Below are 22539 nucleotides of genomic sequence, written 5' to 3'. Positions count from 1 at the left end.
GTATACTGTCATAGTGAGTAAAACCAATATTTTGTATTTGCAAAACTTACAAAAACAACTGATTCTAGTAAAACTCACATGTCTACATCATTACAAGGATTTTTAGACATAATGCATGTTTGGGTTTGGAGTTATGTTTATATAACTTTTACATTTAGTATGAGAGTTATACTGACATATTGAGTAAACAAAACTAACTTGTGTCTTTACAAACCTTAAAAAATTTTTTTTCTTTTCCAGTAAAACTCACAAATATACCTTTCTCCAGGCATTATTAGCCATTTAGCATGTTTGGTTTAGGAGTTTTGTTAAAATAACTGTCATTTTGAATTTGGCAGTTATACTGTCATTATGAGTAAAACCTAATTGTTGTATTTGTAAACCTTACCAAAATACCTATTTCTAGTAAAACTCACATGGATTCAAAATCACAGGCATTTTTAGACATAAGGCATGTTTGGTTTTGGAGTTATGTTTATATATTTTTTACATTTAGTAAGACAGTTATACTGTCATGCTGAATTAAAAAAAACTAAATTGTGTCGTTGCAAACCTTACAAAATAAAAATGTTTTGGTAAAACTAACAAAGATACATGTCTCCAGGCATTATTAGACATTTTGCATGTTTAGTGTATTAATTATGTTGAAAAACATTTTTATTGCTTTTTTCGCATTATCTCAGGATTTTAAGAACATTACTGTCATATTGAGTAAATAACTACTTTTAGTGTTTGCAAGCCTTAAAAAAGCATATGGTTTGAGTAAAACTCACAAGGATGCAATGTTTTAGGCTTTATTAGCCATTTTGCATGTGTGATTAGGAAGTTATGTTTAAATAACTGTCAAATTGAGTGTAGCAGTTATACTGTCGTTATGAGTAAAACCTAATTTTTGTATTTGTAAACCTTACCAAAATACCTGATTCTGGTAAAACTTACTAAGTTAAAATATTACAGGCATTTTTAGACATAATGCATGTTTAGTTTTGGAGTTATGTTTATAAAACTTTTACATTTAGTATGACAGTTTTACTGTCATCTGGAGTAAAAAAAACTAAATTGTGTCTTTACAAACCTTACAAAATAATTTTTTCCAGTAAAACTCACAAAAAAAACTGACAACTGTGTGTCGCAGGGTTCTCTCCAGGACCGACAAACTGTGGCCAGGCGTTACCAAGGTTACAATGTTTTTATTTTTCTTTCCAGTTCAAAAGTCTTTTTCCTCTTTCAGTTCAACAAGTCTTTCTCCTTCCCTTCTCTCTCGCCTCCTGGCTTCCCTTTAAATTTTCAGCTCCCCCTCTGCGGTCACCAACGCTGCTAATAAAGAAAGAGACAGGTGATTAGATAACTCGTTCCAGCTGAGACATCCACTCACCTGTCATCTGCTTCAAAGCCGGCTCCTGCACATGCCCTGCCCACAGGCGACGCGTGGACCACGCCCCCTCAAACATGCCTCCACCGCCAGTCTCAGGCCGGCAGCCGTCCCGCCGCGCCGACTTCCTCTCGCGGCCCTCTACGGGGGGAGTTTGCCACGTCCATCTGGGCCCCCGGCCTGTGGACCACCTGGAAGTTGTAGGGTTGCAACGCGAGGTACCGCCGGGTGATCCTCGCATTGGCATCCTTCATGCGGCGGGGCCATTGGAGCGGTTTGTGACCCGAGCAGAGGCTGAAGGCGCGCCCCAACAGGTAGTACCGAAGGCCCCGACCGCCCACCGGATGGCGAGGCACTCCCTCTCTACCGTGCTGTACCTCGCCTTCCGGTCCGAGAGTTTTCGGCTGATGTACAGGACGGGGCGGTCGACGCCCCCCACTCACTGGGACAGTAGCGCCCCCAGCCCCCTGCCCGACGCGTCTGCCTGCAGACAGAAGGGGATGGCAAAGTTAGGCATGCACAGTACCGGCTCCTCGCAGAGGGCTTTTTTAACCTTCTCAAACACCTGCTGGCACTGCTCCGACCACTGGACCAGTTCTGGAGCCACTTTCCGGGTGAGGTCAGTCAGTGGGCTGGTCAGGTCCAAAAACCGGGGAATGAACCGGCGGTAGAAGCCCGCCAGCCCCAAAAACCGCCTCACCTCTTTTTTTGTCTTGGGAGGGGACAGGCTGCGATAGCCGCTGTCTTGTTCATCTGTGGTCGCACCTGTCTCCCCCCTCCCTCAAGTGGTACCCCAGATACTGTACCTCCCTCCGGCCAACTGCGCGGTGAGCCCCGTCCGCCTCAGGGACTCGAGCACCGCTCCCACCCGCCGCACATGTTCTTCCCAGCTGCGATTCTGGATGATGACGTCATCCAAATAGGCCGCCGCGTATGCCGCATGCGGGCGCAGCACTCGGTCCATGAGACGCTGGAATGCGGCGGGCGCACTGAACAAGCCAAACGGAAGTGTCACGAATTGGTATAAACCTTCCGGAGTGGAGAAGGACGTTTTCTCCCGGGCCTCTGGTGACAAGACAATCTGCCGGTAGCCCTTGGTTAAATCCAGTGTCGTGAAAAAGCGAGCGGTGCCTAGCCGATCCAGGAGCTCGTCAACCCGAGGCATTGGGTACGCGTCGAACCGTGATAGTTCATTCACCTTGCGGTAATCAAGGTGAATGATTACCGCAAGGATGGGTCGGTGGAAGCACACCGACCCATCCTTCTTCCCTACCAGAACGATGGGGCTGCACCACGCACTGTGGGATTCTTCTATTACACCCAACTCCAGCATGGATTTTAATTCTTCCCGAACCACTTTGCGCTTGTGTTCGGGGAGCTTGTATGGCCGAGATCGCACCGCAACACTCAATATGATGTTGAATGCGGCCCGTGCGGTTGGGCCGAGGAGAACACATCAGAAAAGCGTCGCTGCAGCTTAGCAACATCCGCTCTCTGCGCTAATGTGAGCTGGTTGTCACAGGGCAGATGAGAGGGCGGGTCCGAGCGCGGGACCTCTCCTCCTCCTCCCTCACTACCGTCACCATGGAAACAGGCTCCGCCTCCCTCCATGCCTTCAGTAGGTTTAGATGGTAAATTTGGGTGCCTCCGGCCCGGTCCGAGCGCCGAACCTCGTAGTCCACATCACCCACTTGCTGTGTGACCTCAAAAGGACCTTGCCAGCGCTCAAGTAATTAGGAGCTGGAAGTTGGGAGAAATACAAGCACTTTTTCTCCCGGTGAAAATTTTCTTAGCCGAGTCCCCCTGTTATACGTGCGCTGCTGACGTTCCTGGGCACGGAGCAAATTCTCGCGTGACAAGTGCCCCACCGTGTGGAGTTTTGCTCGCATGTCCATGACATACTGGATTTCGTTTTTGCTGGAGCTTGGCCCCTCCTCCCAGCTTTCCTTAATTATTTCCAGCACTACGCGCGTCCTCCTGCCGTATAATAATTCAAAGGGCGTAAAGCCAATGGAGGCCTGAGGTACCTCCCGCATCGCAAACATTAGGGGCTCTAGTCATTTATCCCAATTTGGTTTGTCCTTGTGCGTGACCTTACGGATCATGGTTTTCAGCGTCTTGTTTAACCGCTCCACCAGCCCGTTTGTTTGTGGGTGGTACGCACTGGTGCGGATCGCTTTAATTCCCAATAATCCGTATAGTTCCTTTATTGTGCGCGACATAAAGGACGTGCCCTGGTCAGTCAGAACTTCTTTCGGGATTCCGACTCGGGAGATGACCTGAAACAGCGCTTGCGCCATGCTCTTGGCGGAGATAGACTGCAGAGGCACTGCTTCGGGATAGCGCGTTGTGTAATCCACCAGGACTAGCACAAAGCGGTATCCCCGTGTGCTCGGGTGAAATGGTCCGATGAGGTCCATTCCAATTCTCTCGAATGGGACCTCCATAAGCGGCAATGGGCGCAAGGGCGCCTTCCGGATGGCCGCTGGATTCACCAGCTGGCAGTCCGGGCAGTCCGGGCAGTCCGGGCAGGCAGCGCACCAGCAGCGCATGTCTACCCGAATGCCCGGCCAATAGAATCGGACCATGACCCGATTGAGTGTTTTATCGTAGCCCATGTGGCCAGACATGGGGTTAAAATACGCCACCTGGAAAACCATTTCCCGGTGGCGTTTTGGCACCAACAACTGGGTGGATTCTTCTCTGGTTTGAGTGTCACGGGTCACTCTGTATATAACCTGTACCTAATATTCGAAAAGTGGGGGTATATCCGTGCTTTTCCTGGGCGCACCAGCTGACCGTCGATGTAATCCACCTGGTCCCAGGCCGCGCGCAAGGTTTCATCACGGGACTGCTCGAGGGGAAAATCCTCCGTAGGGTGCCAATGGGGCCCCGGGGGGACTTCCCGCGAAGCCCCCGCCGGTTCCCACTCGGCAGTGTCGGATGAACCCGCGTCGCCACAGAGAAACGCGCGGATACTCCTCTTTCCTACACCCCGTGAACGCATCCCCACACATTGCGTCACTAGAAAATTAAATCCCGGCCAATTTGTCCCTAATATTACGGGATGCGTAAGATGCGTGCTTACCGCAACCTTGACACTATGCTTTTGTCCCTGATACCAAATTTGGTATCAGGGACAAAAAAAATGGGATACGTGTGCACATCCCCAAGAATACACCTTATTTGCCCCCGTGTCGAACCAGGTTTTGGTGGATCATGGACTGTCTACAGCCCGAATCCACCATTGCCCGATATGTACTCCCTTGTACCCTTACCGGGACACAGTACATCTCCCCTGGATCGGGGGCGGGCGCTGGGGGACCGACAACCCGCATCACCTGTCCCACCTCCATCAGGGAGCAATCTCGCCTCACGTGACCGGGCTGTCCGCACCCCCAGCACACCGGCCCTGGTGTTCGAGGTGCCGTCTGCGGGGGAAGCCCCCTTTCAGCAACGCCGGTGCCCTGCAACGAAGGAGCATAGGGAATGTTATAACCCCTCAAACCCCCCCTTGATACTGCTGTTGGCTGGAATGGGTGTGGTGTGGTACGAGGTGGCCATGTCAGGGCCAGGAACCTGCTCGTGGGTCCAGGTCGCCCCCTCCGGTTGCGCAAGTCGTCTCCGCGGGGCTGGGACGGGCAGTTCTCCCGCCCGTGGCGCTGGGGTGGGTTTTCCGGGCGTCTTCAGCTGCCAGTGGACCGCCAGGTGGTCCTCGGCCAGGACCACTGCGGCCATCAGGTCCCGCGGACGGTGGTACCGCACCCATACTGCCATCCTGGAGGGGATGGCGTCGAGGAACTGCTCCAGGACGAAACGCTCGAACATCCGACTCTCTTCTAGCTGTGGTTCGAGCCACCGGGTGGCCACGTCTTGAAGCTGCTGCGCCAGTGCAATTGGGCGGTCCTCGGGACCCAGTCGCATTGCGCGGAACCGGCGTCGGTGGTCCTCCGGGTGACTCCCGACCCGGTCTAATATTGCGCGACGGAGCTTGGGGAAGTGCACCCGGACTTCCGCTGGGAGACTATGCGCCGCCCGTTGTGCCTTCCCCGCCAGCAGCGGCAGCAGCTTCACCCCCCACTCGGTCTCTGGCCATTCGCACGCTGTTGCCATGGCCTCGAAGAGGTCGAGGAACACCAGTGGGTCTTCGCCTTCCGTCATCCGCAGCATGGCGGTTGTTTTTCAAGCCTCCTCTCGCCTGGCTCACCAGCACCTGCAGGATCTGGGTCTGCTGGCGGCCCGTCTCCATCTGCTGCTGGCTGGCCGGTGACATCTCCGCCAACACTCTTCCGAGCGCTTCCAGGGGGGTTGGGGCTGACATTTCTTTCTCGGTCCTTGCTTTATTGGGCGCCAAATGTGACAACTCTGTCACAGGGACCGACACTTTGGCCAGGCGTTACCGAAGTTACAATGTTTTTATTTTTCTTTCCAGTTCAAAAGTCTTTTACCTCTTTCAGTTCAACAAGTCTTTCTCCTTCCTTTCTCTCTCGCCTTCCAGCTTCCCTCTAGCTTTTCAGCTCACCAACGCTGCTAATAAAGAGACAGGTGATTAGATAACTCGTTCCAGCTGAAACATCCACTCACCTGTCATCTGCTTCACAGCCGGCTCTTCCACATGACCCGCCCACAGGCAACGCGTGGCCCACACCCCTCCACAAATACATGTATCCAGGAATTATTAGCCATTTTGCATGTGTGGTTTAGGAGTTATGTTTAAATAACTGCCAGATGGAATGTGGCAGTACTGTCATAGTGAGTAAAACCAATATTTTGTATTTGCAAACCTTACAAAGAAAACTGATTCTAGTAAAACTCACATGGATACAATATTACAGGCATTTTTAGACATAATGCATGTTTGGTTTTGGAGTTATGTGTTACGGCTCAGGCTCCTGCCAACGCCGCTCATCCGTCTGTGCGCACCTCGGGACACGCCCACGGGTGCGCACATCCAGGGACGCGCCGCGCACGTCTCCGCCCTGCTGCAGCCACCAGCTGCAATCACTCGCTGGCAATCTGCACACCTGCGACTGATCAGAGCGAGATCAATAAAGGACCAGTGGACCCAAGGATCGTCGCGGGAACTTAGTTTTTCTCATGGTGTACCTACCCTTCGTCACCTGGAAAGTGAGCTGTGCATCTCACCTTTTTCCCTGGATCTCCCTCTGGACTCTGACTGCCTCTTTCGTTCCTCGACCTCTTGCTCGCCCCTGGATTCTGACGTCTCTCTCTGCCCCCGGATCATCTGCCTGCCCCCTGGACTTCCTCGTATCTCGTTCAACACGTTGGTAACACTCACTTCAGTTAAATTCTACACATAGTCTTACACCACACACACTCTTGTATTTTAGTCACACACTCCATATCTATAGTTTAGTTGTATTGTTTATTATTATTATATATATTTATTATATATAATAAATAAATTGTACATACTGCCCCCTGGTGTCTCTGAGCCGTCATCTCCCCTCAGTAAAACACAACAGTAAGTTCCCGCCAAAATTATTAAAGGACCTGACGGCACAGTTCCTTAGCCCCTCCCCAGTGACTTTAGTTCCGCCCCTGTGAATTTTTTTTTTTTTTCTGCCTCTTGCCCCATTCACCATGTCTTTTTCTTTTTTTCGCTTCAAACCAGAGGATTTGTCTTGTCCTGCCGAGCAGTCTTGGAAAGGCATGTTCAGTAGCGAGATAAGCAAGGAGGAATTTTCTCGTCGCCTGGACACCCTCCTCCCACCCTTAGAGACTCAGTCAGCAGGAAGCGTCTGGAATCCGCCTTTGGAGGGGGGGAATGGTACCGACAGCCGTGCTGGTGAGGTAGCACAGCTGCGGCCAGCAAGACCGCTACCATCGATCTTTCAGTTTGCCTGGCCGCACCCACCAACCACGCTACCAGCACTTGTCCCCGAGCTAGCGTCCGAGCTAGCACTTGTCCCCGAGCTAGCGTCTGAGCTAGCACCTGTCCCTCGGCTAGCGTCCGAGCTAGCACCTGTCCCTCGGCTAGCGTCCGAGCTAGCACCTGTCCCTCGGCTAGCGTCCGAGCTAGCACCTGTCCCTCAGCTAGCGTCCGAGCTAGCACCTGTCCCTCGGCTAGCGTCCGAGCTAGCACCTGTCCCTCGGCTAGCGTCCGAGCTAGCACCTGTCCCTCGGCTAGCGTCCGAGCTAGCACCTGTCCCTCGGCTAGCGTCCGAGCTAGCACCTGTCCCTCGGCTAGCGTCCGAGCTAGCACCTGTCCCTCGGCTAGCGTCCGAGCTAGCACCTGTCCCTCGGCTAGCGTCCGAGCTAGCACCTGCCCCTCGGCTAGCGTCCGAGCTAGCACCTGCCCCTCGGCTAGCGTCCGAGATAGCACCTGCCCCTCGGCTAGCGTCCGAGCTAGCACCTGCCCCTCGGCTAGCGTCCGAGCTAGCACCAGCCCCTCGGCTAGCGTCCGAGCTAGCACCAGCCCCTCGGCTAGCGTCCGAGCTAGCACCAGCCCCTCGGCTAGCGTCCGAGCTAGCACCAGCCCCTCGGCTAGCGTCCGAGCTAGCACCAGCCCCTCGGCTAGCGTCCGAGCTAGCACCAGTCCCCAGGCTGGCCCCCACGTCTCCACCAGCTCCCAGGCTGGCCCCCACGTCTCCACCAGCTCCCAGGCTGGCCTCGACCTCAGCACCTCAGCCTGCTCTGCCAACTCCAGCACCTCGGCCTGCTCCGCCGACTACAGCACCTCGGCCTGCTCCGCCGACTCCAGCACCTCGGCCTGTTCCGACGACTTCAGCACCTCGGCCAGCTCCTCAGCTGCCCTCCTCGTCTCCGGCTTTGACGTCCGCTGCTTCCACGCCTTTGACGTCTGCCGCTTCCATGGCGCCGATGACGTCTGCCGCTTCCACGCCGCCGATGACGTCTGCCGCTTCCACGCCGCCGATGACGTCTGCCGCTTCCACGCCGCCGATGACGTCTGCCGCTTCCACGCCGCCGATGACGTCTGCCACTTCCACGCCGCCGATGACGTCTTCCTCCACGCCTGCCTCGCCGATGACGTCTTCCTCCACGCCTGCCTCGCCGATGACGTCTTCCTCCACACCGCCGCCGATGTCATATCCTTGTTTCCGGCGAGACGCACCATGGCGCCAATCACGTCCGCCTTCCCGACGGCCAAGATGGTGGCCGTCCCTTGGTCGCCCGCCTCGCCGGCTTCAGCGGCGTTCTTCTCGCCGCCGCCATCAGACTCGTCCTCGGTGGATTCGGGGACACTGGGGCCGGCGACCCACCACCAGTTCTCCCCTCCACCCTCCCTTGTTTCGTGAGTATGTTGGACATCTGGAATCTGTCCATAGGGGGGGGATACTGTTACGGCTCAGGCTCCTGCCAACGCCGCTCATCCGTCTGTGCGCACCTCGGGACACGCCCACGGGTGCGCACATCCAGGGACGCGCCGCGCGCGTCTCCGCCCTGCTGCAGCCACCAGCTGCAATCACTCGCTGGCAATCTGCACACCTGCGACTGATCAGAGCGAGATCAATAAAGGACCAGTGGACCCAAGGATCGTCGCGGGAACTTAGTTTTTCTCATGGTGTACCTACCCTTCGTCACCTGGAAAGTGAGCTGTGCATCTCACCTTTTTCCCTGGATCTCCCTCTGGACTCTGACTGCCTCTTTCGTTCCTCGACCTCTTGCTCGCCCCTGGATTCTGACGTCTCTCTCTGCCCCCGGATCATCTGCCTGCCCCCTGGACTTCCTCGTATCTCGTTCAACACGTTGGTAACACTCACTTCAGTTAAATTCTACACATAGTCTTACACCACACACACTCTTGTATTTTAGTCACACACTCCATATCTATAGTTTAGTTGTATTGTTTATTATTATTATATATATTTATTATATATAATAAATAAATTGTACATACTGCCCCCTGGTGTCTCTGAGCCGTCATCTCCCCTCAGTAAAACACAACATTATGTTTATATAACTTTCACATTTAGTATGACAGTTATACTGTCATATTGAGTAAAAAAAAGTAACTTGTGTCTTTACAAACCTTACAAAATATTTTTTTTTCCAGTGAAACTCACAAACATACATTTCTCCAGGCATTAATAGCCATTTTGCATGTGTGGTTTAGGAGTTATGTTTACATAACTGTCATATTGCGTGTGGCAGTTATACTGTCATTATGAGTAAAACCTAATTTTTGTATTTGTAAACCTTACCAAAATACCTGATTCTAGTAAAACTCACAGATTCAATATTACAGGCATTTTTAGACAGATTGCATGTTTGGTTTTGGAGTTATGTTTATATAACTTTTACATTTAGTATGACAGTTATACTGTCATATTGAGTGAAAAAAACTAACTTGTGTCTTTATAAACCTTACAAAATATTTTTTTTTTCCAGTGAAACTCACAAACATACGTTTATCCAGGCATTATTGGCTATTTTGCATGTGTGGTATAGGAGTTATGTTTAAATAACTGTCAGATTGAATGTGGCAGTACTGTCATAGTGAGTAAAACCTGATTTTTGTATTTGTAAACCTTACCAAAATACCCGATTCTGGTAAAACTCACATAGATACAATATTACAGGCTTTTTTTAGATATAATGCATGTTTGGTTTTGGAGTTATGTTTATACAACATTGTCAAGTGTTTTGCTCTTTTCACTGTGCTTATCCCACACTTGAAGGGATGTACCAATGCTGAATGTGGCTTTTGGATTTCACTCAAAAGACCAGACGTAGTTTTTTTTTTTCCTTCTATTTTCCTTTGGTTTGCAACAGTTTTTCCAACAAAGAAACCTTTTTTCTTCTTTAGTCTTTTTAGCAGTCTTTAGCAGGGTTAGTAGACTTTAGTTTCTTTAGCTGTCTTTAGTAGCCTTTGGTAGCCTTTAGTAGGTGAAAAACCTTTAAGGACAAAACACCACAAAACTAACATGCTGTAAAAAATCAATCAATTATCAGTCCCATAATTTACAATTATTAATTAGGCTATCAAATTCTTAACTATTAAACAAGTGCAAGAAAATGGAATAATGTTTTCCCTTTAAGTTAACACAGACTTTAAATAAATTGTCTCAACATAAATGCAGCAAGATACATATAAAATACATTTAAACACCAGAAACACAATAGATAAATGCAGCAGAAAACCCAATATTTAAATACATAAATAAGTAGCCAATTAACCACCTATTTTAGATACATATTTAAAATCCATATCCAATATACATATATTATTAATTTAGCAGTGAAACACTCAATCTTAAACACTGTCTACAGGTAGAAAAATGCCCCTTTTTCTATGCCTTCACCAGCAGTCAATGATCCAACACAGTTAAATCTAACACTTTAAATTAAGCGACTTCACCTTCCTGATGAAGCAAACTGCTCCAACAATCAAACTAAGCAAATATTATCAACACTTCCTTACTAAACAACAGTTACATAAAACACTGTGTGTATTTAGCCTCCAGACTAAGCACGCTACATGCACACAACTCCCCTGCACCCCCCCATCTCACCAGCATAACAAGTGTGCCACACCTACAAAGAGAATTAAAGTGCAATCTTACCGGCTATCCGTTCAGCTTTTGGTTTTGGTACACTTTTGGCACAACTCTGGGTTAACTGTAATGAACTAAACCTTTCTCCACCCTGCGCTGGCGTCTTTTGTACTCCTTGATTTGACACAGCTGTCCAATAACCGGGCTCGCGCACCAGCATTTGATACGGGAGCGCGCCTCGCTACACCTGCGCGTGAACGTAAACTGATCGGCTCTGTCTAATAATACCTGGAGACATGCATCTTTGTTAGTTTTACTAGAAAAATTATATTTTGTAAGGTTTGCAACGATGTTATGTTTATACATTTGTAACATTTAGTATGACAGTTATACTGTCATATTGAGTAAAAAAACAACTAACTTGTGTCTTTACAAACCTTACAAAACTTTTTTTTTTCCAGTAAAACTCAGAAAGATACATTTCTCCAGGCATTATTAACCAAATTGCATGTGAGGTTTAGGAGTTATGTTTAAATAACTGTCAGATTGAATGTGACAGTATACTGTCATAGTGAGTAAAACCAATATTTTGTATTTGCAAACCTTACAAAAACAACTGTTTCTAGTAAAACTCGCATGGATACAATATTACAGGCATTTTTAGACATAATGCATGTTTGGTTTTGGAATTATGTTTATATAACTTTCATATTTAGTATGACAGTTATATCATCATATTGAGTAAAAAAAATAACTTTTGTCTTTACAAACCTTAAAAAATATTTTTTTCTAGTACAACTTCCAGGCAGTATTTGCCATTTTGCATGTGTGGTTTAAGAGTTATGTTAAAATAACTGTCATATCAAATGTTGCAGTTATGAGTAAATTATGTAAATTATTAAATTATGTAAATTATTATAGTAAATGTTGCATTATGAGTTTTGTATTTGTAAACCTTACCAAAATATCTGATTCTGGTAAAACTCACATAGATTCAAAATTACAGGCATTTTTAGACGGATTGCAAGTTTGGTTTTGGAGTTATGTTTATTTAACTTTCATATTTAGTATGACTGTTATGCTGTCATATTGAGTAAAAAAAACTAACCTGTGTCTTTACAAACCTTACAAAATATTTTTTTTCCAGTAAAACTCACAAAGATTCATTTCTCCAGGCATTTTTAGCCATTTAGCATGTTTGGTTTAGGAGTTATGTTTAAATAACTGTTATTTTGAAGATGGCAGTTATACTGTTATTATGAGTAAAACACAATTTTTGTATTTGTAAACCTTACCAAAATACCTGATTCTGGTAAAACTCACATAGATTCAATATTACAAGCATTTTTAGACCGATTGCAAGTTTAGTTTTGGAGTTATGTTTATTTAACTTTCATATTTAGTACGACAGTTACACTGTCATATTGAGTAAAAAAAAACTAACTCGTGTCTTTACAAACCTTACAAACTATTTGTTTTCCAGTAAAACTTACAAAGATACATTTCTCCAGGCATTATTAGTCATTTTGCATGTGTGGTTTAGGAGTTATGTTTAAATAACTGTCAGATTGAATGTGACAGTATACTGTCATAGTGAGTAAAACCTAATATTTGTATTTGTAAACCTTAACAAAATACTTGATTCTAGTAAAAGTCACATAGATTCAATATTACAGGCATTTTTAGACGGATTGCATGTTTGGTTTTGGAGTTGTGTTTATATAACTTTTACATTTATTATGACAGTTATACAAACATATTGAATAAAAAAAACCTAACTTGTGTCTTTACAAACCTTACAAAATATTTTTTTCCCAGTAAAACTCACAAAGATACATTTCTCCAGGCATTATTAGCCATTTTGCATGTGTCGTTTAGGAGTTATGTTTAAATAACTGTCAGATTGAATGTGACATTATACTGTCATAGTGAGTAAAACCAATATTTTGTATTTGCAAACCTTACAAAAACAACTGATTCTAGTAAAACTTACATGGATACAATATTACTGGCATTTTTAGACATAATGCATGTTTGGTTTTGGAGTTATGTTTATATAACTTTTACATTTAGTATGACAGTTATACTGTCATATTGAGTAAAAAAAACTAACTTGTGTCTTTACAAACCTAACACAATTTTTTTTTCCAGTTAAACTCACAAATATACATTTCTCCAGGCATTATTAGCCATTTAGCATATTTGTTTTAAGAGTTATGTTTAAATAACTGTTATTTTGAATATGGCAGTTATACTGTCATTATTAGTAAAACCCAATTTTTGTATTTGTAAACCTTTCCAAAATACCTGATTCTGGTAAAACTCACATAGATTCAATATTACAGGCATTTTTAGACGGATTGTTATACTGTCATATTGAGTAAAAAAAAGCTAACTTGTGTCTTTACAAACCTTACAAACTAGTTTTTTTCCAGTAAAACTTACAAAGATACATTTCTCCAGGCATTATTAGACATTTTGCATGCATGGTTTAGGAGTTATGTTTAAATAACAGTCAGATTAAATGTGACAGTATACTGTCATAGTAGTTTTTTACTCAATATGCCAGTAATGTTCTTAAAATCCTGAGATAATGCGAAAAAAGCAATAAAAATGTTTTCAACATAATTCCTACACCAAACATGCAACATGTCTAATAATAACTGGAGACATGTATCTTTTGTTAGTTTTACTAGAAAATTTATCTTTTGTAAGTTTTGCAACGACGCAAGTTAGTTTTTTTAATTCAATATGACAGTACAAATGTCATACTAAATGTAAAAGTTATATAAACATAACTCCAAAAATGAACATGCATTATGTCTAAAAATGCCTAAAATATTGTATCTATGTGAGTTTTACAAGAATCAGATAATTTGGTAAGGTTTACAATTACATAAATTAGGGTTTACTCATAATGACAGATAACTGCTACATTCAATTTGACAGTTATTTAAACATAACTTCCTAACCACACATGCAAAAAGGCTAATAAAGCCTAAAACAATGCATCCTTGTGAGTTTTACTCGAAACATATGCTTTTTTAGGCTTGCGAACACTAAAATTAGTTTTATCCTCAATATGACAGTAATGTTCTTAAAATCCTGAGATAATGCGAAAAAAGCAATAAAAATGTTTTTCAACATAATTCCTACACCAAACATGCAACATGTTTAATAATGCCTGAAGACATGTATCTTTGTTAGTTTTACTAGAAAAATTATCTTTTGTAAGTTTTGCAAAGACGCAAGTTAGTTTTTTTTATTCAATATGACAGTATAACTGTCATACCAAATATGAAAGTTATATAAACATAACTCCAAAACTGAACATGCATAATGTCGAAAAATGCCTAAAATATTGTATCTATGTGAGTTTAACCAGAATCAGGTAATTTGGTAAGGTTTACAAATACAAAAATTCGTTTTTTCTCATAATGACAGTATAACTGCTACATTCAATTTGACAGTTTTTTTAACATAACTTCCTAACCACACATGCAAATAAATGGGTTATTCTTGTGTGACAATCATTGGTACTTTAACTTTAACTTTAACTTTATAGCGCTTTTCTACCTTCAAGGTACTCAAAGCGCTTTGACAGTATTTCCACATTCATCCATTCACACACACATTCACACACTGATGGCGGGAGCTGCCATGCAAGGCGCTAACCAGCAGCCATCAGGAGCAAGGGGTGAAGTGTCTTGCTCAGGACACAACGGACATGACTAGGATGGTAGAAAGTGGGGATTGAAACCCAGAAGCCAGCAACCCTCCGATTGCTGGCACGGCCACTCTACCAACTTCGCCACGCCTAATAAAGTCTAAAACAATGCATCCTTGTAAGTTTTACACGAAACAAATGCTATTATAAGGCTTGCAAACACAAAAAGTAGTTTTTTACTCATTATGACAGTAATGTTCTTAAAATCCTGAGATAATGCGAAATAGGCAATACACCAAACATGCAACATGTCTAATAATGCCTGAAGACATGTATCTTTGTTAGTTTTACTAGAAAAAATATATTTTGTAAGTTTTGCAAAGACGCAAATTAGTTTTTTTAATTCAATATGACAGTATAACTGTCATACCAATTATGAAAGTTATATAAACATAACTCCAAAAATTGAACATGCATTATGTCTAAAAATACCTAAAATAATGTATCTATGTGAGTTTTACAAGAATCAGATAATTTGGTAAGGTTTACAATTACATAAATTAGGGTTTACTCATAATGACAGATAACTGCTACATTCAATTTGACAGTTATTTAAACATAACTTCCTAACCACACATGCAAAAAGGCTAATAAAGCCTAAAACAATGCATCCTTGTGAGTTTTACTCGAAACATATGCTTTTTTAGGCTTGCGAACACTAAAATTAGTTTTATCCTCAATATGACAGTAATGTTCTTAAAATCCTGAGATAATGCGAAAAAAGCAATAAAAATGTTTTTCAACATAATTCCTACACCAAACATGCAACATGTTTAATAATGCCTGAAGACATGTATCTTTGTTGGTTTTACTAGAAAAATTATCTTTTGTAAGTTTTGCAAAGACGCAAGTTAGTTTTTTTAATTCAATATGACAGTATAACTGTCATACCAAATATGAAAGTTATATAAACATAACTCCAAAACTGAACATGCATAATGTCGAAAAATGCCTAAAATATTGTATCTATGTGAGTTTAACCAGAATCAGGTAATTTGGTAAGGTTTACAAATACAAAAATTCGTTTTTTCTCATAATGACAGTATAACTGCTACATTCAATTTGACAGTTATTTAAACATAACTTTCTAACCACACATGCAAATAGGCTAATAAAGGCTAAAACAATGCATCCTTGTGAGTTTTACTCGAAACATATGCTATTTTAAGGCTTGCAAACACAAAAAGTAGTTTTTTACTCAATATGGCAGTAATGTTCTTAAAATCCTGAGATAATGCGAAAAAAGCAATACAAATGTTTTTCAACATAATTCCTACACCAAACATGCAACGTGTCTAATAATGCCTGGAGACATGTATCTTTGTTAGTTTTACTAAAAAAAAAAATCATATTTTGTAAGGTTTGCAACGATGCAAGTTAGTTTTTTATTTAAATATGACAGTATAACTGCCATACCAAATATGAATGTTGTATGAACATAACTCCAAAACTGAACATGCATTATGCCTAAAAATGCCTGTAATATTGTATCTATGTGAGTTTTACCAGAATCAGGTAATTTGGTAAGGTTTACAAATACAAAAATTGGGTTTTTCTCATAATGACAGTATAACTGCTAAATTCAATTTGACAGTTATTTAAACATAACTTTATAACCACACATGCAAATAGGCTAATAAAGCCTAAAACAATGCATCCTTGTGAGTTTTACTCGAAACATATACTTTTTTAAGGCTTGCAAACACTAAAAGTAGTTATATCCTCAATATGACAGTAATGTTCTTAAAATCCTGAGATAATGCGAAAAAAGCAATAAAAATGTTTTTTAACATAATTCCTACACCAAACATGCAACATTTCTAATAATGCCTGGAGACATGTATCTTTGTTAGTTTTACTAGAAAAAGTATCTTTTGTAAGTTTTGCAAAGACGCAAGTTAGTTTTTTTGATTCAATATGACAGTATAACTTTCATACCAAATATGAAAGTTATATAAACATAACTCCAAAACTGAACATGCATTATGTCTAAAAATGCCTGTAATATTGTATCTATGCTAGTTTTTCCAGAATCAGGTAATTTGGTAAGGTTTACAAATACAAAAATTGGGTTTTTCTCATAATGACAGTATAACTGCTAAATTCAATTTGACAGTTATTTAAACATAACTTTATAACCACACATGCAAATAGGCTAATAAAGCCTAAAACAATACATCCTTGTGAGTTTTACTCGAAACATATGCTTTTTTAAGGCTTGCAAACACTAAAAGTAGTTATATCCTCAATATGACAGTAATGTTCTTAAAATCCTGAGATAATGCGAAAAAAGCAATAAAAATGTTTTTTTAACATAATTCCTACACCAAATATGCAACATTTCTAATAATGCCTGGAGACATGTATCTTTGTTAGGTTTACTAGAAAAAGTATCTTTTGTAAGTTTTGCAAAGACGCAAGTTAGTTTTTTTGATTCAATATGACAGTATAACTTTCATACCAAATATGAAAGTTATATAAACATAACTCCAAAACTGAACATGCATTATGTCTAAAAATGCCTGTAATATTGTATATATGCTAGTTTTTCCAGAATTAGGTAATTCGGTAAGGTTTACAAATACAAAAATTGGGTTTTTCTCATAATGACAGTATAACTGCTACATTCAATTTGACAGTTATTTAAACATTACTTCCTAACCACACATGCAAATAGGCTAATAAAGCCTAAACAATGCATCCTTGTGAGTTTTACTCAAAACATATGCTTTTTTAAGGCTTGCAAACACAAATAGTAGTTTTTTACTCATTATGACAGTAATGTTCTTAAAATCCTGAGATAATGCCAAAAAAGCAATACAAATGTTTTTCAACATAATTCCTACACCAAACATGCAAAATGTCTAATAATGCCTGGAGACATTAGTTTTACTAGAAAAATCATATTTTGTAAGGTTTACAACGATGCAAGTTAGTTTTTTTATTTAAATATGACAGTATAACTGTCATACTAAATATGAAAGTTATATAAACATAACTCCAAAAGTAAACATGCATTATGTCTAAAAATGCCTAAAATATGGTATCATTGTAAGTTTTACCAGAATCAGGTAATTTGGTAAGGTTTACAAATACAAAAATTAGGTTTTACACTAATGACAGTATAATGACAGTTATTTAAACATAACTTCCTAACCACATGCAAAAAGGCTAATAAAGCTTAAAACAATGCATCCTTTTGAGTTTTACTCGAAACATATGCTTTTTTAAGGCTTGCAAACACTAAAAGTGTTTTTTTTACTCAATATGACAGTAATGTTCTTAAATCCAGAGATAATGCAAAAAAAGCAATACAAATGTTTTTTAACATAAGTCCTACACCAAACATGCAACATTTCTAATAATGCCTGGAGACATGTTTCGTTGTTAGTTTTAATAGAAAAAGTATCTTTTGTAAGGTTTGCAAAGACACAAGATGTTTTTTTAATATGACAGTATAGCTGTCATACTAAATATGAAAGTTATATACACATAACTCCAAAATTAAACATGCATTATGTCTAAAAATGCCTGTAATATTTTATATTATTTATATTATATTTATATTTTATATACATGAGTTTTACCAGAATCCGGTATTTTGGTAAGGTTTACAAATACAAAAATTAGGTTTTACTCATAATGACAATATAACTGCCACATTCAAAATGACAGTTATTTAAACATAACTCCTAAAACAAACATGCTCAAAGGCTAATAATGCCTGGAGAAAGGTATATTTGTAAGTTTTACTGGAAAAAAAACATTTTGTAAGGTTTGTAAAGACACAAGTTATATAAACATAACTCCAAAACCAAACATGCATTATGTTTAAAAATGCCTGCAATGATGTATCTATGTGAGTTTATATGTACCACTAATTTAAAGGTATGGCTATTTTGATGCAAAAAAACAAACTAAGGGTTACTAGCTACATTTTCGTTGATCCCTTGAGTATGCGCAGTTTTGGAAAATTGAGCTGAGAGTTTAAAGCACTGTTAAAAGTTTGTCCGGGAATTGAACTTTTACCACTAATTTAAAGATATGGCTATTTTGATGCAAAAAAAGAACTAAAGGTTACAAGCTACATTTTATTTGATCCCTTGAGTGTGCGTAATTTGGAAAATTGAACTGAGAGTTCAAAAACACTGTTAAGGGCTTGTCTGGGAATTGAACCCGGAACCTCTCGTAACCTAAGCGAGAATCATACGACGAGACTAACAAACCCCATAAAATCCCCTTTCAACAAAAATTCTCATGAATAGTGAAATTTTAACAGGGAACACAGTCTAAAACTACATTAGTGTATTGCACTTTTACCACTAATTTAAAGGTATGGCTACTTTGATGCAAAAAAAAAGAACTAAGGGTTATAAGCTACATTTTAATTGATCCCTTGAGTGTCGCAGTATGGAAAATTGAGCTGAGAGTTCTAAAGCACTGTTAAGGGCTTGTCCGGGAATTGAACCCGGTACCTCTCGTACCCCAAGAGAAAATCATACGACTAGACCAGGGATCGGCAACCTTTACCAGTCAAAGAGCCATTTTGACCAGTTTCACAACTTATAGAAAACAATGGGAGCCACAAAATTTTTTTGAAATTTAAAATGAAATAACACTGCATACAAACAAAGTTTTTTTTTTTGCTTTGTGCTATGTATAAACCAGTGGTCTCAGACACGCTGCCCACACTTTAATATGGAATTTGAATGCTGGTGCGGCACGCGGGTTTTACTTGTCAGCGTCATGCGTGCCGTGATGGTACAGCATATAGCACCCACTACAACCAGCGTGCCTGATCGGCCACACGTTGTATGAGGCTTCCGCTTGCTCACGTAGGTGACAGCAAGGCATACTTGGTCAAAAACCACACAGGTTATACTGACGGTGGCGGTATAAAAAAAACTTTAACACTCTTACTAATAATGCGCCACACTGTGAACCCACACCAAACAAGAATGACAAACACATTTCGGGAGAACATCTGCACCGTAACACAACATAAACACAACAGGACAAATACCCAGAATCCCATGCAGCCCTAACTCTTCCGGGATACATTATACACACCCCGCTACCAAACCCCGCCCACCTCAACCGACACACAGGGGGGGTTGATGTGTGAGGGAGCAGGGTTGGGGTGGGGGCGGGGTTTGGTGGTAGCAGGGGTGTATAATGTAGCCCGGAAAAGTCAGGGCTGCATGGGATTCTGGGTATTTGTTCTGTTGTGTTTATGTTGTGTTAAGGTGCAGATGTTCTCCCGAAATGTGTTTGTCATTCTTGTTTGGTTTTGGTTCAAAGTGTGGCGCATTATTAGTAAGAGTGTTAAAGTTGTTTTATATGGTGTGTGGCTGTTGACCAAGTATGCCTTGCTGTCACGTGCGTGTGCAAGCAGAAGATGCATACTGTATAAAGTGGTTGGGCTGGCACGCTGTTAATACAGATTGTAGAGGGCGCCAAATGCTGTACCATCATGGCACTCCCTTATTATAACTGTAAAGGTGAAAATCGGTGAATATTAATCCCGGGAGTTTTCTGCGAGAGGCACTGAAATCCGGAAGTCTCCCGGGAAAATCAAGGGGTTCGGCAAGTAAGCTGCTGAGCCGCATCGGAGTGATCAAAGAGCCGCATGCGACTCCGGAGCCGCGGGTTGCCGACCCCTGGACTAGACCAACAAGTCCCAAAAAATCAACTTTCAACAAAAGTTCTCATGAATTGTGAGATTTTAACAGGGAACACAATCTAAAACTACGTTAGTATATTGCACTTTTACCACTAATTTAAAGGTATGGCTATTTTAATGCAAAAAATAACTAAGGGTTACAAGCTCTTTCGTAATCAATTAGAGCTCGTAATTTGAGGTCCCACTGTATTTGATTTTATACATTTTCATTGATCCCTTGAGTGTGCACAGTTTGGAAAATTGAGCTGAGATTTCAAAACCACTGTTAAGGGCTTGTCCGGGTATTGAACCCCGAGAATCATACGACTAGACCAGGGGTCGGCAACTCAAAATGTTGAAAGAGCCATATTGGACCAAAAATACAAAAACAAATCTGTCTGGAGCCGCAACAAATTAAAAGCCATATTACATACAGATAGTGTGTCATGAGATATACATTGAATTGAGATGACTTAAAGGAAACTAAATGACCTCAAATATAGCTAGAAATTAGGCATAATGATGCAATATGTATATATAGCTAGCCTAAATAGCATGGTAGCATCGATTAGCTTGCAGTCTTGCAGTGACCAAATATGTCTGATTGGCACTCCACACAAGTCAATAACATCAACAAAACTCACCTTTGTGCATTCATGCACAACGTTAAAAGCTTGGTGGACAAAACGAGACAGAAAAAGAAGTGGCATAAAACACGTCCTCGAAAGTCGGAGAAAGTTATTCATGTAAACAAACTACGGTGAGTTCAAGGACCGCCAAAATTAGTGGGACAAAACGGTGCTCGCCAAATACTTGAGTCAGTGAAGCATGTTTAATATAAACAGTGTGCTTTATAACAATTAGGGAGGTTTGTGTCATGTTTGTCCTCCTACAGAAACCATATTAAAACAAAAAATATATTTTTTCCCCTCATCTTTTTCCATTTTTGAAAAAGCTCCAGAGAGCCAATAGGGCGGCGCTAAAGCATGCGGCTCTAGAGCCGCGGGTTGCCGACCCCTGGACTAGACCAACAAGCCCCAAAAAGTTAACTTTCCACAAAAATTCTCATGAATTGTGAGATTTTAACAGGGAACACAATCTAAAACTACGTTAGTGTATTGCACTTTTACCACTAATTTAAAAGTGTGGCTATTTTGATGCAAAAAAAAAAAGAACTAAGGGTTACAAACTCTTTCGTAAAGAATTAGAGCTCGTAATTTGAGGCCCACTGTATTTGATTTTATACATTTTCATTGATCCCTTGAGGGTGTGCAGTTTGGAAAATTAAGCTAAGAGTATAAAAACACTGCTTAGGGCTTGTCCAGGAATTGAACCTGGGACCTCTTGCACCCAAAGCGAGAATCATACCACTAGACCAACAAGCCCTGTATCAAACTCCACCAAATTTGATTCACTACAATTTTGATTGACCCCTTGAGTGTGCGCAGTTTGGAAAATTGAGCTGAGAGTTCAAAAACACTGTTAAGGGCTTGTCCGGGAATTGAACCCGGGACGTCTAGCACCCTAAGCGAGAATCATACGACTAGACCAACAAGCCCCATAAAATCACCTTTCAACAAAAATTCACAAACAGAATGCTATTGCAAGCTAAAAATACTAACACAGACACTCGTAAATGTTTTAGCATATAAACTAATACTAACGACGCTGGCTTCATTACATTACGAAAGCACATACAAATATGCTTGAAAGCACGCCTACGGACATCACACATGGGAAGTTTAGTAAGTAATAATTGTTTCAGTTATATTGAAAACTTACAAATGTTGCTTGGAGTGATGAATGAAGAATCCGTACGAGTAGTAACGCTATGCACGACTAGAAGACGGAACAGTTCCGATTGAAAGCTCTAAACAGCAGAACATTGCAAAACCTGCAGTGAGCAAACTAGTCCAAAAGGTGGCGCCATAGCACACCTTTTTAGTGCTATTTGCATTTTGGCCTTCAGCGAAAAAAATCCATAATATGGCCGCAGGGTTCAAAGTTTAAGAAAAAAGTTGTGGCTTATAGTCTGGAATTTATGATACTACCTAGTTGCATAACATTAAAACATGCAAACACTGACTTCCTATTCATCACCTACTTTGGCTTCAAAATAAAAGCAAGCCTGGATTTTACTACTGAAAATAAAAATTGCACCTATTTTTGTAATTTTCAAAAGACAGCTTTATTGTCATTGTAGTCAGCAGCTTAGTTAGATAAGACTAATACAGTCATACACCTCACTTTTCATATAATTATGTTTTTGCCCTTTTTTCCCTCAATATCAATAAAAATG

The 22539-nt window shown here is 41.7% G+C and overlaps 1 protein-coding gene and 1 non-coding gene across 4 annotated transcripts; both read right to left on the bottom strand.

Moving 5' to 3' along the window:
* Window positions 1-1157: 1157 nt before the first annotated feature.
* LOC133620904 (zinc finger protein 213-like) lies at window positions 1158-22182 on the bottom strand. Of its 3 annotated transcripts, none has more exons than XM_061982542.2 (3): window positions 4952-7391; window positions 4651-4839; window positions 1158-1856 (listed from the first exon to the last, which is right to left on the bottom strand). In XM_061982542.2, the coding sequence occupies exons 1-3, from the start codon at window positions 5540-5542 to the stop codon at window positions 1812-1814; spliced, it is 825 nt and encodes a 274-aa protein (XP_061838526.1). In that variant the 5' UTR covers window positions 5543-7391; the 3' UTR covers window positions 1158-1811. The 3 variants fall into 3 exon arrangements, with proteins under 3 accessions (XP_061838526.1, XP_061838524.1, XP_072771685.1); XM_061982540.2 differs by lacking the exon at window positions 1158-1856 and adding an exon at window positions 22023-22182 and having other exon boundaries at window positions 4486-4839; window positions 4952-5902; XM_072915584.1 differs by lacking the exon at window positions 1158-1856 and adding an exon at window positions 22023-22182 and having other exon boundaries at window positions 4486-4839; window positions 4952-5899.
* trnap-ugg (transfer RNA proline (anticodon UGG)) lies at window positions 21554-21625 on the bottom strand. The gene has a single exon. It is a non-coding gene; the product is annotated as a tRNA-Pro (tRNA).
* Window positions 22183-22539: the final 357 nt, after the last annotated feature.

The sequence above is a fragment of the Nerophis lumbriciformis genome, linkage group LG21 (genome assembly GCF_033978685.3).
Source record: "Nerophis lumbriciformis linkage group LG21, RoL_Nlum_v2.1, whole genome shotgun sequence".
In the NCBI taxonomy this organism is placed as follows: Eukaryota; Metazoa; Chordata; class Actinopteri; order Syngnathiformes; family Syngnathidae; genus Nerophis; species Nerophis lumbriciformis.
The sequence above is the reverse complement of the archived record's forward strand: the minus strand, read 5'-3'. Positions and strand labels throughout refer to the sequence as shown.